Raw genomic sequence first — 17,607 nt, forward strand, 5'->3', positions numbered from 1 at the left:
CTCTGGCACCTCAAAGCATCAACTGTGGCATCAATTTTTTTTGTATATGTGTGAAATATGGGGTTTTGTGGGGGGGGGGGAGGGGGGTAACAGCTATGAAAGAGGCAAAGCATTGGAGAAATAAGTTGCTCAAAGCCAACAGATTTTGTCCTTCTGTTCCCACTGCTGTGTGACACTGGATAAAGTGCAGTCATTGGTTTTATGTATCAGTAGAACCCATGCTCTCAAACAGGCATGGGGAAAGTGCAACCCACTGACAACATGTAATTCCCGGGCCTCACTTTTATGACCTCCTGAAGCCCCCCTCCAGTTACCCAAAGATCCCAGACCCCTCATTTCCTTTTTAAAAAGGTATATTTTTTTCATCAAAAACCCCAAAATGTGTGAAAACTTCCAAATGCTTATAGTTACCATTTTGTCTGAGATACACAGACCAAAAATGTATTTTAGCTGTGCTCCTGGGGATTGTGTGTGCAGTCAGTGGGTTTTCTTTGTGCTGGGCTGGGCTGGATGGACTTCAGCCTCCCTACTGTTGACCATGACTTTTGCCTATGTGTTTAGTGAGATGTGCAACTAGAGAAGCAACCTCACTACCACCATGGAAATAATGATTTCAGCTGCAGCTTGATCATATCCATGTTTAAGTCAAACTGATTTCAACTGGACTTGTTTTCAAATAAAACGTGGTTAGAATTGCATCCTCAAATGCAGGATCCTTGCTTAGACAAAAGTTGTCATCTACTTCTTGTGGTAGGTTCTAGATGATCTATCATAGGTGTTTGCAATATGATTTAAAATATTTTCCCCCTCCCTCTGTTACAGGTCAATGGTGTGGATTTAACTGGGAAAACCCAAGAAGAAGTTGTTTCCCTGCTGAGAAGCACCAAAATGGGAGGAACAGTAAACCTTCTCATTTTACGCCAAGAAGAAACATTCCATCCAAGGGAATTGGTGTGTATTTTATTTTGCTTTTCTAAGTGGCAGTGGCATTTTAGACAGATATGAGCAAATAGTCTGAAGACCTGCTGTTAAGACATGTGTGGCCAGGAATGGAACACAGGAAAATAAGCTTCTATTATATTTCCCAGGGATATTTCTTTTTAACAGCAATCTTTGAACTAGATTTCCACCTTAATGTGTGAACTAATGCTTTCAAATCACAGGCGGTAGTGAATACAAATTATAAGCTGTTGCATGGACCTTGCTTCAATGCCTACAGACAACTGGATTATTCTATGTCTTTTGCACTTGTGTGTCCCTGTTGGAAAGCTTGCTGTTTGTCATACTCTCTCTCTCTCTCTCTCTCTCTCTCTCTCTCTCTCTCTCTCTCTCCCCCCCCTCCCTCTGACTCTTTTAAATTAATCGAAAGCAAGATGCACAAATACTATGTTTTAGAAAAGAGGAACTTGTATGGGCATAAAACACTTGTTTTTAATACAACAGCTATCCCCAGGTGGCAAAGACACCCCACTGTTATTAATTTAGCAAGGTGATTCAGATAATGCCTTTTGTATAATTTAACTGAAATGAAAGCTATCATTGTATTTAGACTAACTGTTCCACAAAATGGGCACCAAAGGTTCCACAATTATTGTCTAAGCCAGGTAAGGTTTTTTTGTTTTTGTTTTTTGTTAAGAGCAGCGGTGTAGATGCAGCTGTTGTTGAACACATAAATCTGCTGGATCAAACCATTATCCCAGTTTGTGTGCTCCAAGGCTTTGAACAATGATGCAACTAAAGTTCATGTTCTTTGGCCAGGGATTTGGACTTGTTCATCTCCTAATGCTCTTCCATAAAACAAATCACATAATATTTCCCTCAGAATTTCTTCCTGATACCACAAAGAAACCAGTTGCTTTCATTTCTCACTGGTGCATTGGATGTCAGGAGCAGCTGGTAGATCCCATGCTACCAGGGTAGAAAATTGATTCTTGATTTTATCACCACTCTTCTGAGTTGTACATGAACTGTCCCTGTGTTTGAACTAGTCCCCTCCAAGGATCAGTATCCATCTTCAAAAGGAGCTACCGTGAAATCAAGAATGGGTTTGCTGTCCACTTTTGCAGTGGATCTGCTGACTGCCCCTGTTCATTGTTGCAGCTAGGGATGTAAATCCTTGCTTGGTATGATGGGATCTAAAACTCAGAATTGTGATGAATAGTGGGAGAAGTATATTCTGTTTTACTGTTTGTTGAGAAGATGGGAAATTCTCAGTTTGTTAACTGCTTTTCTCAGCACTGTTATCCCACAGCTACTTGAGACTTTTTAGGCTTGTAGTTTTTCAGGATTAAGCCAGAGGCATTTGGACTCCATTTACCACTATGATCTGTTGTCAAATGAAGTGCTGCAGGTGTCTCAAAAAGAATAAACAGGAGGAAGCAGGGGGAGGCAAAAATGAGGTAGCACCTTTAAGACTAACTGGTTTTTAGTCAGGGAATCTGACTTTTGGCAAGCAGATTTATTGCTTTCACACAATAACACTAACTGACCACCATAAAGATCTGAAAGACTTGTATCACCTCACCCATCCCTTTGAAAATTTAGGGCAAAGGACATGATTTGCATCTTTCTAGATTCTGTTACATTTTATTCCATTCCTACAACTGTATAAACATGCTTTATATCTGAGACCTTAATAGGTTTATATTCATGAAAATTCATGCTAGAATAAAAAGCATTTAACCTTACAGGTACTGACACATTTCTTTTCTTCTCCTCTTCCCTTATCTAGTCCATAATCCAGTTTCTTCTCTAAGCAAACTTGGAGATTTTAGGTGGTGTATTTCATTTTAAAAATCAGTTGAGAAACAGGTGAGAATAGGAATTATGCAGTGATATAAAGTGGCTGTGTGACGGATTGAAAAATTGTTTTACCTGTTCATTGTGCCATAGAAACTACTATTGAGAATACTGTTGATGTAAACAGTATGTGGTACACAACACAACTACTATAATAGATGTTCCTCAAATTGACAGATTTATCCTGCAGCCCCAGCAAGTTCTTGATACTTCCAGAATACGTTGCTGTGTATTTTCAGAAGTCAGGGAGCGTTTAAAATGGAAAGAACGAATGGCGGGGTACATACCGCCACTTTGCGGTGCTCTGCCGCCGCCGCCGCCGGTAGGTCCGCGGGGGAGCCGGAGCCTTCAGACGGCGCGACTCCCGCGCGGACCGAAAAAGAAGCTCCAAAATGGAGCTTCTTTTTCCGTCGCGTTTGTGACGTAGCGAGGCGCCAGGGGCGCACTCGCTACGTCACAAAGGACGCGACGCGTACAGACGCTCAGCGTCCGATACGCAAAGATGGCGCCGGCCATGTAGAAGGGCTGGCACCATCTTGTACGGACGGAGACCGTACTAGGCCCAGGGGCGTCTATAAGAGACGCCCCTTTTTTAAAATGGGACATCCTCCGGACGTCCCAAATGCCGGTGCAGAAAGCCCCAATATCTTATTGAATGGACCAGGCCTTTGATATCCAGCTTATTTGTATTATTATTCTTAGCCAAAAAAGATCTTATTCAAATTTATGTTAGGTATTTGGCTGTAATTTTTATGGTATTCTGCATAGAACTAAACATTTACTAACTAATTTTTAATGATTATTTTATCCATAAAAGCTAGTTAATTAACCTGGATGATAACCTCTCCTGAGTAGGTCTTAACTTCCCAGTTTTATCAGTGATAAAACTTTATCTGTAATGACAGAGGATCTTTGTATTAAACATTAACAACATCCACATTTAATGTAGATAGGTACAACGAATTAGGGATAAAAGAGTGAAGTGTTTGTTTTCATGGCTTAGGATTTTCATTATCATCTACAAGCAGCTCTATCCCTCTTTTTTCTGCTAGTATAGAGAAACCAATAAAATAAGAATTCTTTCTCTTACCTAAATGATCTGATCAGTCATTCATAGAACAAATTATCTTGGAGTATTTCCTCATTAAAACCTGTGTTCAGCTTAAGGATTGGACTCTGAATATAAAGGATCATTTCTTCCAGTCCCTCCCTTTCTCTCTTTGCATGTGATGTTTTCCACATCTAGCCAGGAAAGTTATGCATTTTGGAAGCTGAAGTTGTAGACAACAGTGGTATCAACATGCCAGTTAATTTCATTATAATTTGTTTGGAAACACGGTTTCATGTTTTTCAGGCAAACACTTTAAGTACATCACACTCTAAAACAATATAACATTTTTTAAAAAAACCATGCGATTGTTACAGTTAGAAATTACAGTTGTGAGCAAATAACAGCCATTGTAAAATAACCATTGCACAGGTGCAAAAGCAAATATTGGCCATTTTCTTAAAACATGCAGAAATGGTTTTAAGCACTTGATCTTAGGCAAGGCCATCCTGTAGTATGGGACAATCCTACGTCATTTTTTTCTCCAAACTCTCTACTTGTCTGTTCTTTTAAGGCAGGAAGACACAGACCATGGTTTGCTCCAAGCCTAGTCCAAGAATTTGTTCTATTTAATGTGAAGAAGAAAAAGGCATCCCCCTCCATTCATGTATGGTCTCATAGCTGAATCTTACCTCAATACTTGCCAATAGGGTAGTGACCTCTGCCACTCCTAGGGAGTACTCAGGTCACATTGAGTACTGAAAGTCCGTAGGACTCAGGAGAAATAGGAAGAGGGCTTCCAGTTCTGCATTCCAGCTTCTGTTGCCCAAATTGTTGCATTGCTGTTCCTAATAGCAGAATCAGTCCTAATACCATCCAATAGGAAGGCTCATATATGTTGTGTGACATGGTGTGAAGTTCTGTGTCAAGCAGAGCTTTATTGCATATAGTCAAAGTCTTTAGTGTTCTGTTCAGTAATAGTTGGAAGATGCAATGCACACTTAAACTCCATTCTCCTCAGAAACACTTGACCCAAATTGTGTGACTGAAACAAAAATGATTCCAGTGTGGCGTTAGTTAATAAACTCAGGCATATTTCCAGGACCAATTCTTCCTTTTCTCCCTAAACATTTTGCCAACCTGCAGCTGTATTCATTTCAGCCCAAGTGGCCAATATTTTAGAAGAGGTCATGAGAAAGCTGCACAATTTTGCTTAAGACTGAGGATTAGGAAATGATTGGCATTGTATGTTTTATTGTGCCAAAAATGAAATCTCTTTCCCCTTTTTATTTAAGGAATAAAGATTTCTTCGCTCTGTTTTCTATCTTTGTCAACTGCAGTGGTTCTAGCAAGTTATTCCCCCTTGACAAGTGTTAGTTGCCTTTGTCTACATGCAGGAGATTAATTAAAACTGCCCGTCTCATAGGAGAGCTGTTGTGTTTGGTCTGAAGAATGCTAACATCTCTTGGTTGGCAAGAAATATAAAAATGTATAATGTGGTGAGTGTGATAGAAAGGGATCTTGTTTGCTGTAATATTTGCTCAGTTTTCATCAAACACATATACACAAGTGCATATGCATGTGCATGTGCATACACACACGTGCACGCGCATGCACACACACACATATACACAAATAAATTGCCCCTTACCGAAGAAAAAGACTTGACACAACAGTAAGGAGGGAGATCAAGACATCTTTATTGAGCTAGCGATTATTGCCGCAAGCACAGAAAATGTAATCCCAAATTTAATATCACAGTGATCTCCAAAGCAAAAGGGGTGACACAATACCTTATAAAGGAATTCATCCTCTCCATCATCCCAAAATGATCACCGCTAAAGAACTGCCTAAGATATCCATTGAAAGGTGTTTAAGGGTTAACCAAGTCGTCCTGTCTTGCCCACACTTCTGTGACAAGAGGTGAATAAATGCCAATTGAAGAAAATTTGAAATCCCTTCACCTCTTGAGCAGAGAGAGAGAATTGAAAGGCCAATTCTAGGATCCTCCCAAATGTTCCTACTTTACTTCAGTGGGTGACTGGATAATCCCACACTATTTTTGGGAAAGGTGAGTGAATGCTGAGAAGCCCAGAAGGCAACATGCTTAATGTATGGATGTCTTATATAAACATTTTCTCAGGCACATGAAAGCTGAACCATCATTAAAGCAAACCCACTTGACAATCTTCACTCCTCTTAAATTGGAGTCATTTTGTGTTGGGACAGCAGTACCACAGTGTCTGAGATGGAAGGCTAATAACTATTGCTGGGGGGGGGGGGGGGCTGGATGGGAAAATTGAAATGAGAAGAGCTGAGTTGGAAAGCAGAGAAACTAGCAAATCAGTATGCAGGTCAGTAGGAAAGCCTATGTGGATGCAGCCTGAAACAGCCACTTGGTCAATATAGGAGTGCCTGCAGTCCCAGTTTCAATTTGGATCAGCAGTTACATGTGGCATTGGGAACCCTTAGCGAAAATCATCAGTTAAATCATCATTGCTAGATATGGTCCCCAAACATTCCAGTTTTCTCTGCCATGAACAACATCTGATGGAGGAACTTCTCCATTACAGTGCTCTCTGGGGCAAATAATACCACTACCACCACCTACGACACTGCCCTCCAGGCTCTTCATGCATTCCCTTCCCTCATTTAAAAGGAAACTGTTTTCCCAGAGCCTAGTAATCAGGGATTGAAAGAGATCATGGGTCCCTTTTTCATGCTATTTTCAAATCTTTTTATTGATAGTGTGTTTGCTGATTCTAGGCCCTGAGAGATGAAGGTGGTAACTTTCAGGAGCTCCCTCCCTTCCTGTGTGTGTGTGTGTGTGTGTGAGAGAGAGAGAGAGAGAGAGAGAGAGAGAGAGAGAGAGAGAGAGAGCAGTTGTAATGATTCACTACAAACTGAGTGCAGCTGGAGTTTTCCCTGGACCCCTACCATGCAGTGACTTGCCTTGCCACCTTGCTGGTTACTTGGTGTTTTAACTGTCTGCAATCTTCTCAGCAGCATTCTTATCAACAGACTCTGTCTCCTCTTTTTCTATATTGGCTGGATCATCATTAGACTGGTAGCTCTCCTAATCATTCTTCCTCATTCAGCAGCAAATAAAGTGAGAGTTCCCTCTTTTCTTCTTCTACTGCCTCCTCTCTAGTGCTTCAGGCACTGGTGGTGATAGTCAAAGGTGGGGAAGTCAGACCTCCCTCCATTTCTTCTAAAGCTGTGTCTGTTGTTGTAGCCATATGTATGGAAACTAGGTGGGGTTCTTTGTCAGTTTGTATTAAAGGTCCAAGCCAGAGAAGACTCTCCTGTAGGTGTTGGAACTTTTCATTATGGTTTTTGTGAGTATATAACTATATGACTGACATTGCTAGCAGAAGATTTCTCTTTAGGAGAACCACATATTCTGAAATTCTTGATCCTATACACCATTTGAGTATCAAATCACTTGTCTTCCTCTTCTAGATATAGAAATGTCTTTTTTAGCCTTGTTCTTATTTTATTTTTTCCCCACTTCTTTTAGAATGCTGAACAAAGCCAGTCACAAATTCCAGAGGAAACGGTAAGAGTTTTGTCATTGACATATCATCAAGAGTGGTGGTGATTTTTGAATGTTGCACTGCTCCATCAAATGAAGTTTTTAGGTATATACTTCCATTCATGATAGATGCTGTAGGGGGCTATCTCCAGCCTTAAATTGCATCTTAAATTATTCCTTCACTTATTTCACATTTGCGTGTATGTATGTGCCTTCAAGTCACCTGGTGTACTTTACCATTTATGAGGAGTGATCAATTTGTGCCTCTAACTGGAGCATACACGCACATTGATGAAGACACTCACAAATTGGTTTTAAGAAAAATAAAGATAGTTAGTTCCCAGAATTCAGCTAGTTTATGACAGTGCTCTCAGACAACAGCAAAATGATCTGACATTGCCACTCTCAAAGCTGTTAACTTTTTTCTTACTATAACCTGTTTTAAAAACAGCTCTAGTGTAGCTTAAGAAGAAATACATGAAGTAAATACTCTTGATTTACTTCAGAATAGCAGGTTCTACATTCAAATACATTGACGAGCTCTTCAGAACATATTTCTGATTAAAGAACATTATAAATTGTTTATTATACGAGTAACTTAAAGCATGAAGGCTTTTTGTTTGTTTATTTGGTGTTTGTCTTACAATCCTCCAAATGTTCTCTTGACTTTGCATGCAATGTTCCATCATGTTTCATCTCGTATAAAATCATGCCCAGCAGTATTTTAACTGTTTTAAGCAGTATTCCAAAGCGTCTTCTTATAGAGATATCTTTTCTACAATGGCACCCTTTCTAGGGATTTTTAAACCTGTCTGACCAGGCTCCTTTGCAAGGCTTTTTCAAGGAAGGCTAAAGAATGAGGTAGTGGTGCTCATTTAGAAAGGTGCAAGATTTTGAGCAAAACATTTTCCTGAATGATGTACAGTCAGTATCAACACACACACACCTGGTTACAGTATGTATGGTACTCAAGAGCAACCAAGTTATTTTGATCCCTCACCTCTTTCTTCTCCTTGTCAGCAAAGTTATAACAATAATGGATTAAATATCTAATAATTTGATGCCCTTTTATGACAATCCAAATCAGTTGCCTGAGGTAGCTCTTTCACTGTACCTAATGGTACAGCGAAATGTGCCACCCACTCTGATTTTTTCCTTAGTTCTTGTATCTTGTATCTAAGTTCTTGTATCTTGCTCTACTCCATAATTGGAATGCTGACAGGATAAAATGAGAGGGTCTATTTTGTGTGGCAAGGGGGAATTAATAGTAATAAGTATGCTCAAGAGAGTTAGGCCAAGTCAGACTAAAACCCATGTGACATGGATTTTCTCTGTGATAAATTTGATTGTTTTGCACTTATGAGCCAAGCTTCTCTGACATTATTGAGGAATCTAGGTGTTGTGCTTGTACTCTTATCATCAAATAGTGGATATTTTCTCTGCTTTGCAGATGTGTCACGTACTAGCAAGCTGCCCAACAATATAAATAAAATAAAATAAGATATACAAATATATTATCATAAACAGGTTCACATATTCTTCAGTGTAGTGCAAAATATTTCAAATATTTTCTCTGAAGGTGTGCATGGTGCCTTTTGTATGACATGAATATGGTGACAGAGATGATTGGGTATATTTCTTTTATTTTTTTGTTTCTGTCTCTCTCCTTAATATCTTTTGCATATCAATTTTTTTTCAGCAGAAAATCATAGCATGGACTTGAGTGTTTCACAGGTTGACTTGGCTGCCTTTCTCCACTCTGCTTGGTTCTGCATCATTCCCCTTCTAGCTTTCCTGTCTCTTGTTGTCAGTTCCTTCAGTTTCTTACTCTTCCTGCTTCTGCATTTTATTTGTTTTGTTTTGTTTTTCTTATTCTTCTTTGGCAGCAGGCTTTTTGGTCTCTCTTGTGCTGTTAGTGGTGAATTCGGTGAGTGTTGCTGTCATGGGTTTGACAGCAGAAGAAAACTAAGCGAAGATAGTAGCAATAAGGATGCTGGGAGAATTGCAGGAGATTGGTGAATCACTAAAACAAAATTAGGTTCTTCCAGTTTTGAAGCACAGGCTATCACAAATATTTGCAGTACAAGATAAAAGTGCCTGTTGTTAGGAACTCCAAATAGCTAGCTAGTAGAACAAAGCATTCCCCTTGCAATTTTACTCTGAACTTTTTTTTCAAGCAGTCATTCTTCCACCATTTAATAATTACAGAATGGTTACTTGTTGTATTGTCTTCAGAAGCATTTTTCTCAATGAAGAGTCTGCATTGCAAGAACATATGATTTTTCTAGGGCTTCACTAGCATTTCATTGATGTTATTGAGGCTCTGTGGAACATTGGTAGCATGGCTATCCATGGTGAATATCAGTCAGTACCACTGACATCTGTCAATAATGCCAAGCATCTCTCCCTCCCTCTTCTTGTATGCTTCATCTACCAACTTCATAGACAGTGATGCTGTTCTGTTTGATGGGGTTTTGAAATAAATCAATACTGAATGGTTTTATCTTCTGCAGCATGTTTGCAGCCATTCTGCTGCTGGATAGAAGTACCAAGAGACCTCATTTCTTACACTGGAATGTGCATACATTGTTTGAGGGGAACTTTTTTGTAGAAACAAAGCAGAGTGTTTCTGATCTTGAGATTCAAGTGATCACAGAGTTCTAGTCATGTACTGTCTGAAGAACTCCATACTGGAAACATCCACTGTCATCTGGTAGCTTCAATATCAGTGGGGCAATGAGTCTGTTCTGCATTTGGGTCAGAATGCTAAAGGAGCTATTGAAAATACTGACAATGTGCAGTAGATTCATCACTGAATGGAAGCTGCTAGTCAGCACAGGAAAAGCCACTATTCCATCATTCTCTATTTTGGCTATTCACTTGCTTATTTTTTTGCCTACAGTCAAGATTACATTTCTCTCTTCCTATACACAACTAGTGCTCTAGTTCTTGTCTGCTCCCAAACTATGAGAAAAATGTGAACCAGTCTGCCTAATACTTGTCATTACAGAATTAGAAGACTGAACCAGAATTGGAAGGTAGGGAGCCCTGGATTTGTATCCTGCACTAAAGCCATGTGTCAGTATGCTGCTAGTGTCCTGATTCATGGAAATACTTAATATTTCTATACCAAAACTATACCAGCATATGAAATAAGTTATTCTCTTGATAGAATACTGTCTCAGCTAGGAATCAGTTGGCTACTGAATCATTCTTGATAAGTGCAGAAACCTCCTGCTATCCTTTCAAAACTTGTCTTCATGGACTATCCATGTGGCAAAATTCATAGATATGGCCATGTTAGTCTGTAGATCCGTATGTAGAGAGATCTTGTAGCACCTTTGAAATTAACCAAAGAAAGAAGTTAGCAGCATGAATTTTTGAAGTCTTAAGTAATGCATCTGAGGAAGTAGACTTAAGTCTATGAAAGCTCATGCTGCCAGCTTCTTTAATATAGTTAGTCTCAAAGGTGCTACAAAATCTCTCTACATACCCATGTAGCAGTTCAGAATCTCTCTTTTATACTCTCTTATCCAAAATGAAACAGATGCACCTTCTGCTAAACTATGGTGATTATTTTGATATGAAGAGGAGACACCGCAGTATGAGGACTGGTAATTTGTCATTACATTTCTGAGGGTAATTATCTTAATCTTGTTACATTGCATAGAAATAAATTGTTAATTATGATACGAGGAACATCTGCCAATTAACCTTTGTCCTCCTTCTGAAAAGTCAATAGAGCTGAGCTGATACTACTGTGCATTTTGAGTTTTCCCCTTTCTCTCTGTGTTTTCTTTCTCCCCAAACTGTTTCTGACCTGTCTCTCAGCTTCACCTGTGGGGGCTTGGATTTTTTTTTCCTCAGCATACTTAGTGTCTTTGAGTGTGCAACTTTGGGGATATGCAATAGTGGAAGAGAAAAAGGCACAATTTTGGCTTCTTGCATTGAGGTCCATTGTTCTTAAAGGATGTGCATGTGTTTGTATGGCTCTGTGTGAGGGGGGAAGAAAAGCAAGAGAGAGAAAGAGATATTCACTTACAGCAAATGACACATGGCAATCTCCCCATGGCTGTGTTTTAGCTCTCCCCACAGATCTCAGGTTGCACATAGTGTAGATCTTTCTTTTCTTTTGCTCAGTGACAGATTGTTAATTCCCCATGGCATCCTGATGCTGTTTAAGGCCCATGGAGGGATAATATATATAGGCCATATTGTGACTGGGGGCCCTTTCCAAGTAAATAGTTAAAGTGCTGGGATTCTACTTTAATTGTCATGGGTCCATCCTGTGGAAGCCTGGGGTTTCTAGTTTGGTGAAGCAGTAGAAATCTCTGGCTGAGAAGTCTAAATTCCCTTCCCAAAACTGCAATTCCAAGGTTGGGCAGTTAAAGTGGAATCATAGTGCTGTAATTACATAGCATGAAAGAATCCTGTGAAGACCTTTTATTATTTGGTTGTTGCCAAAGCTTTGGACTTGCTTTCTCTCTTCTACTCTGGGCCAGTCAAACAGGAGTTGTGACAAAACCTCATATGGGTCCTTGCTTCTGCTTGTCATAGCACAACTCACTGGGAGGAGAGGACTTGGACAGATCATCCTTCAGCGTCTCACTTGTTAGCACTGCATAATTCTGTCCTTTGGTATGACTGCTCCCAAGGTGGCTTTTAGGGGTTTTTGGATCAGTTGATGGAGCATAGTCATGACACTGTAGCTACATGGCTGATTCAGGATCTTTTTCATAAGGTTGTCGGTTTTTTTGGATCCATTGAGGTATATAATTGATAGGAATCCTGCCTGATCATATCTAGGCTTCATCCCATCCAGTGTCCTAAGAGCATAAAAAGAATGTGCTGTCTCTGAGATAGTGAACCTACAGCTAGAAATGGCTGTGCATTAGCTCCAAACTTCTGAAGGCCCACAGGTTTACTACTACTGGCTGTCCATTTGCCTATTCTATTTTCATAGTGGCAAATGTGGTTTGCTTATGGGAAACTCACAGTGTGCCCCTGTTAATAGTGATTAGCTTGCTATTTCCAGGAAAGTCACAGAAGGATGTGAAGGTGAAAGATTTGCTGTCGTGTGTAGTCTTTTCTCTACCACAGTATGGGCATATAGAGAAATTCTACCTCTGAACCTATAATTCCCATTAAGCAATCAGTAACGACACCCACTATTAATTATGTCCTCTTTGAATCACATTTTAAAACCCTAAGCCTGTAGATGTCGCTACATTAATAGTGCAGAGCAGCCCTTTAGTGCTGGCCATAATGAAGCTTAAACAAGCTGCTTTAAAATGGTGTCCTGTGCAAACTGGACATTACTAGGAAGCTTGTTAGGAGTTCTTCAATAGTAAAATCAGCAGTGGATGAAAAGATTGTCTTAATAACAACTTACTCATCATTACTAATCTTCTCTACAGCTAGAGAAGACATTTGGAGATGTACAGATGTGCTACCATGGCCAATAAGGAGATCCCCAAGTTCTGGCCAATATGCTGTGTGAATTAAGCATGACCCTATATACTTTGCAATCTTGTGGCAGTTAAGCAGAAGATCATCATCTGGGAAGATCTGGGAAGTTAAAGCTAGAATATTTCTGATAACAGAAACATTAGAATTCTAGACTGGATATGCAGATATTAGCCTAAATGATTTTACTTTAAAATAGTGCTTGACTAACCCATGGTTTCCTGAAAGGCTTGCTAAAGAGTTTGGTAACCTCCTTGAAGGAGTACTTGCAAGTACTGTGTGTGTGATTTTTCGGACTTTGAAAAATGCTCCTCCTAATATATCATGCTATTTAGAGTTGAATTGTTATCGCCAGATGGGGAGAGTTTCGTTTTTGATGAGGTTGGCAGTATTATTCTTTGTGTTGATTGGGTTATTGTGCATCTTGCTTATTATTTCTTATGACTTTTAGTGAGATAAAGCAAAATGCAGCCTTTTTGTTTTTCAGTTATGTGAGATTGGTCACGTAAAACAGAAGGACGATTGCCTTTGGTTTCCTATCCATTTGGGGGCAACTGAAAGATTTCAGATTACATTTTTAATAAAGATGCAGTCTAAAAAAACTGGTAGTTTTTAAAAATAAGTGAATAAAAAGAATTTGCAGTTTTACCTAAGGAATCTGCTGTGATTCATTTCTTTTACCAAGTGGAGGTAGCAATTTTTGAATACCTGATTGGGAATGAAAATGCCTGGAACTAAAGCAGCAATCCCCTGTGAATCATTTTATCTAACCCACATAATCTCTTTCTCTGCCTAATTTGAATCTTTTTGGATGTTCAAAATTAATCAGTTGAGTGTTGGTGAACAATCTTATACTTGTGGCTAATTCAGAAGCAGCTTATTGAATACTTAGTGTATCATAATATGTAAAGTCAAGCTCTTTCAGATATTTAATCATATATGTCTGTAGTTAATCCCTTGTGGTTTAGTTTATATTCTAGCATTAAAAAATAAGGTTTAATACTTAGGAATGTGACAGCTCAGCTCTTGAGATGCAGGTGATGTTTGTTTAAAATCTGCTATGTTGTGCAGACAAATTTATTTCTGAATTTAATCTTTACTGCATGCAGAATTACTTTAGAGCACAATCCTTTCCATGCCAAGTTAGAGCTAAATCTTTTTGTGATTCTTACTCCCAGGTAAGTAGAAATATTGAAATCTCATCAGGTCCTTTGTTTATAAATGGGCAGGCCTTTGCAAAATCATTTTACAAATGATTACCTATAATCATTTTATATAAAAAAAGAAATATCAGCAGGCACAATTTTATCACCCTTGAATTATTAGAACTTGGAAAGTTACTTTTTAAGACTTCAGTTCCCCTTTTCTCCTGACCAACATGGTTACTGCTAAGCTTTGTTCTTCACTTTTGTTAGGATTATAGGAACTTTATCCAATGTTGTATTTGATAACAGGTTCCAATAAACCCTAGTTATAATATTGTCATACCATAACATTAGCTCCACAAGTATGTTGTTCACTAGATTTTATAGTTCTCAAAGGTGATATAGATAAGACAGGTTATGGGGGACCCAAATATGCATTCATATATTCATTCAGTGTATTTATTTCATGTATGTCCTGCCTTTCCTCTGTCATTAGATCCAAGGAAACACAGAGTTAAATAAAGTAGTCACCTCAAGAAGATCATTTGGGGTATCATAAAAAAGTATTCTAATAACTGTGGCTGGAATCCTGTTGGGGACTTACATCTTTGTAAGCCAACTTACATCTATGGGGATTAGAATTGGATAGTTCTGAATCCTATAATGGGCTGCTATATCATTATTATTTTTGCCAAGTAGCAAACTGACAGATGCATGTTGAGATCAGTGTGCATTGGGATACTGCTTAGGAAGTGCCAATACATATCTTGTTGATGTCCCATTACACATCTTTGCAATTTACTAACAGGTTTCTTAGCACCTTTGCTATGTAGCTATACGTTAAGTTACGTAACATACACCATGATACAAGATGGCTGCCATTCATAATTATTTAAGTTATTAAGATTTATTTATTTATTTAGCATATTTATATCCCACTCCCCAGCCACAACTGGTCTCAGAGCATTTTACAGATTACTAATTCAACAGTTCCTTGCTCTCAGATTTATAATCTAACAAGACATGACACAAAAGGAAAAGGGAATGGCAGTGGGGAAGGGGATCACATCCAGCAAATGCTTCTGGTACTTTTCTCCCGCTAAGGCCAAGGAAGTGGCCGTTAAAATGGAAGGAGGGCCTTTCATCTGCTTCTGCCTCCTCTTCTCTCCCTCCAAGGCCAGGGTGGCATGATTGTATTTTTGCTGCCAGTAGGGTAGATTTTCTGCCACAAGTGCTCAAATGACTTGTCTAGCTTAGGAGACTGTGGGGTGAAATAGACGGTCAAAAAGAGCTGGCTTCCTGGTAGATTGGGGGTGTGGCGTTCATACAGCAGCATGCCCCCAGTCTTTTGGGAAGCTGCATAGCTGACCGCACATGTGGTGGATCCATAGCGTTTGGGTGGCGCTGAGGAAACATTGAAAAATGCCACGACAGTGGCAAAGGTGCCCTTTCTGACGCTCCTTTTTGCACTGAGAAAAGGCTGGGTTGGGGGCGTGACATGCAGTTGTGTTTTGCCTCTGTGTCCCTTGACTTTGTAAATGGAGGCATCTTACTCAGACAGAAAACTGTTCCATCAGGTCCAGTTATCGGGCTTCCAGTAGTGAGCAGCCATATGCAGAACTTGGAAATCATTCATTACTAAATCAGTTAATTACACCAGTAAAATTTTCAACAACAAAAATGTTTGTAATCATTTAATGCTGGCAGTTTTACTATAATGATGAATCTTCCTTGTTGCCTTAATTTGTTATTAGACATTTTTAGCAATTTTCAGTGATATTTTGAAGATAACAGCTTATCAACTAACTAATTGATTTCTTAACATTCCCTCAATGGTTTATTGACAAGATAATTTTTCTTTAATGATTTAACATTAATATGTTAGTGCTGATGTCAAGGTTTCAAAATATTATCCATCCATCTCTAGAAAGGACATAAGAAAGGAACAAAAGCAACAGTATCTACCTGTTATTTGGCTTCAGCCCATAGCGTAGAAAAGCGGGGTGGGGTTGGAGTTACAAGTGTACTTCTAGTCTGTAAACCACTCTGTGCTTCAAAGTTTTGACTTGGATTTATACCTCCAACTTAGGGTCCTCAGAAGTAGTGTCATGGCAGTGTCATGCCTGATATGTCATCAGTACCCATTTTCAGTTTATTTGTCTAACTAGTTAATAACATCAATTAGAAGTCAAAACTACAGTTTATTCATAATTACAAGGACTGACAGCCCAGCCACACTACACCACTATAGTGCTATATTCTAGTTTCTGCCATGGCAAGATCCTATGGAATCCAGGGATTTGTTGTTTGATGAGGCAGTAAAACTCTCTGGATAAAAATTGTAAATGACTCTCAGGAACCTGCATGGATTCCATGGAATGCTGCCATTCCCATTAAAGTGGAATGTTGCACTATAATTGTGTGATACAGATATCTCTAAGACTAGCTGCTGGTGGTAAAATCTGTTCCTTCCTGCCAAATCTGCCCCACCCATTATTTCAGAAGAAGCATGAACAGTCCAAGACTGTTTTCTGCCAGACGAATAGCCCAGAATGTTACCCCTACCTATATGTATGAGAACCAACTAGATTGACAGTATAATCTCAGTTTAGTACTGGCAACAGAACAGTACCTTCCACAGCATCCAAAGAAAGTTAGGCAGTCATGGAGGTATAGGATGGGCTGTCCTCTAAGAAAGAGGATTGAGAAGAAGGAATGAAAAAATATTTAAACATTCAGGGTAGGTGGGGGACCAAGAAAAGGGCTTCTCAATATCAGGTAACCCTGACAAGGAGTCCTCATGTCCTTTTCACATTTTCCCCTCAAGTCCTTGAATAGATTTGAGGACTGCTCCTTTCCCCTTTCAAGCTCAGACTTACATTTTTTCTTCCCCCTCCAACATGGCTATGAAGTGGCTGATGGGAAATTAGGGGGCAGATGAGCAAAGAATATCATTGCAAACTGTTGCATGAGCCAATCATAACCTCTGGAAGACGTCTGGGAAACTGCAGAAGATGCCTATCAAAATCAGCAGTGGTCCTTTTTGTTCAGCAGGTCCCACCCTCACCCTCCCACTAGCCATTACAATAACCATGCCAGGTGAGCAATTGGGAGGCAACTATGAAAGGAAGATGACTGCTGTAGCCTTTAAAAAGGACAGAGGCAGGAGTGGTGGCAATGCTCCACATTAGCAGTGGCAGTATTCTAGGGCGGCTATTTCAAACCTATTCCTCATGTTCTACGTTGAAATTGGTTGTCTTCTGTTTTGTTTAAATATTCATCTAGGAAATGGGGAGATGAGTGCTTCCTATTTCTGATCCGTTCCTGCTTCACTTCCTAACACTTTTCTGATGCTTCCATTTCTTTTCCTTTGAGGTCAGTAATGGAAGTTTAAGAAAGTCAAGTCCCTTGGCTGTCACCCTTAGAGATGTGCCTCCAGTAGGGAGAAAATTAAATTTATTTGTTCTCCCCTACAAAAATGATTAATGAAAAGAAGCATATCTCTGCTTAGAAGTAATGGCTTCTTATCCCTGAGGCTGTGGCTCACTTTGCCTAAAATAGGCGTGGGCTTGCCCTTGGAGGCCACTCTGGCACATTGCTGGCTAAGAGCATGT

The 17,607-nt window shown here is 39.4% G+C and overlaps 1 protein-coding gene across 1 annotated transcript in view; it reads left to right on the forward strand.

Moving 5' to 3' along the window:
• Nucleotides 1–17,607, forward strand: part of PARD3 (par-3 family cell polarity regulator) — a 697,528-nt gene that overhangs the window by 426,215 nt on the left and 253,706 nt on the right. Inside the window, 1 exon segment of the mRNA XM_042472372.1 lies at nucleotides 823–951. Coding sequence (XP_042328306.1) covers nucleotides 823–951 — 129 coding nt within the window.

This window comes from Sceloporus undulatus, chromosome 6 (genome assembly GCF_019175285.1).
Source record: "Sceloporus undulatus isolate JIND9_A2432 ecotype Alabama chromosome 6, SceUnd_v1.1, whole genome shotgun sequence".
Classification (NCBI taxonomy): domain Eukaryota; kingdom Metazoa; phylum Chordata; class Lepidosauria; order Squamata; family Phrynosomatidae; genus Sceloporus; species Sceloporus undulatus.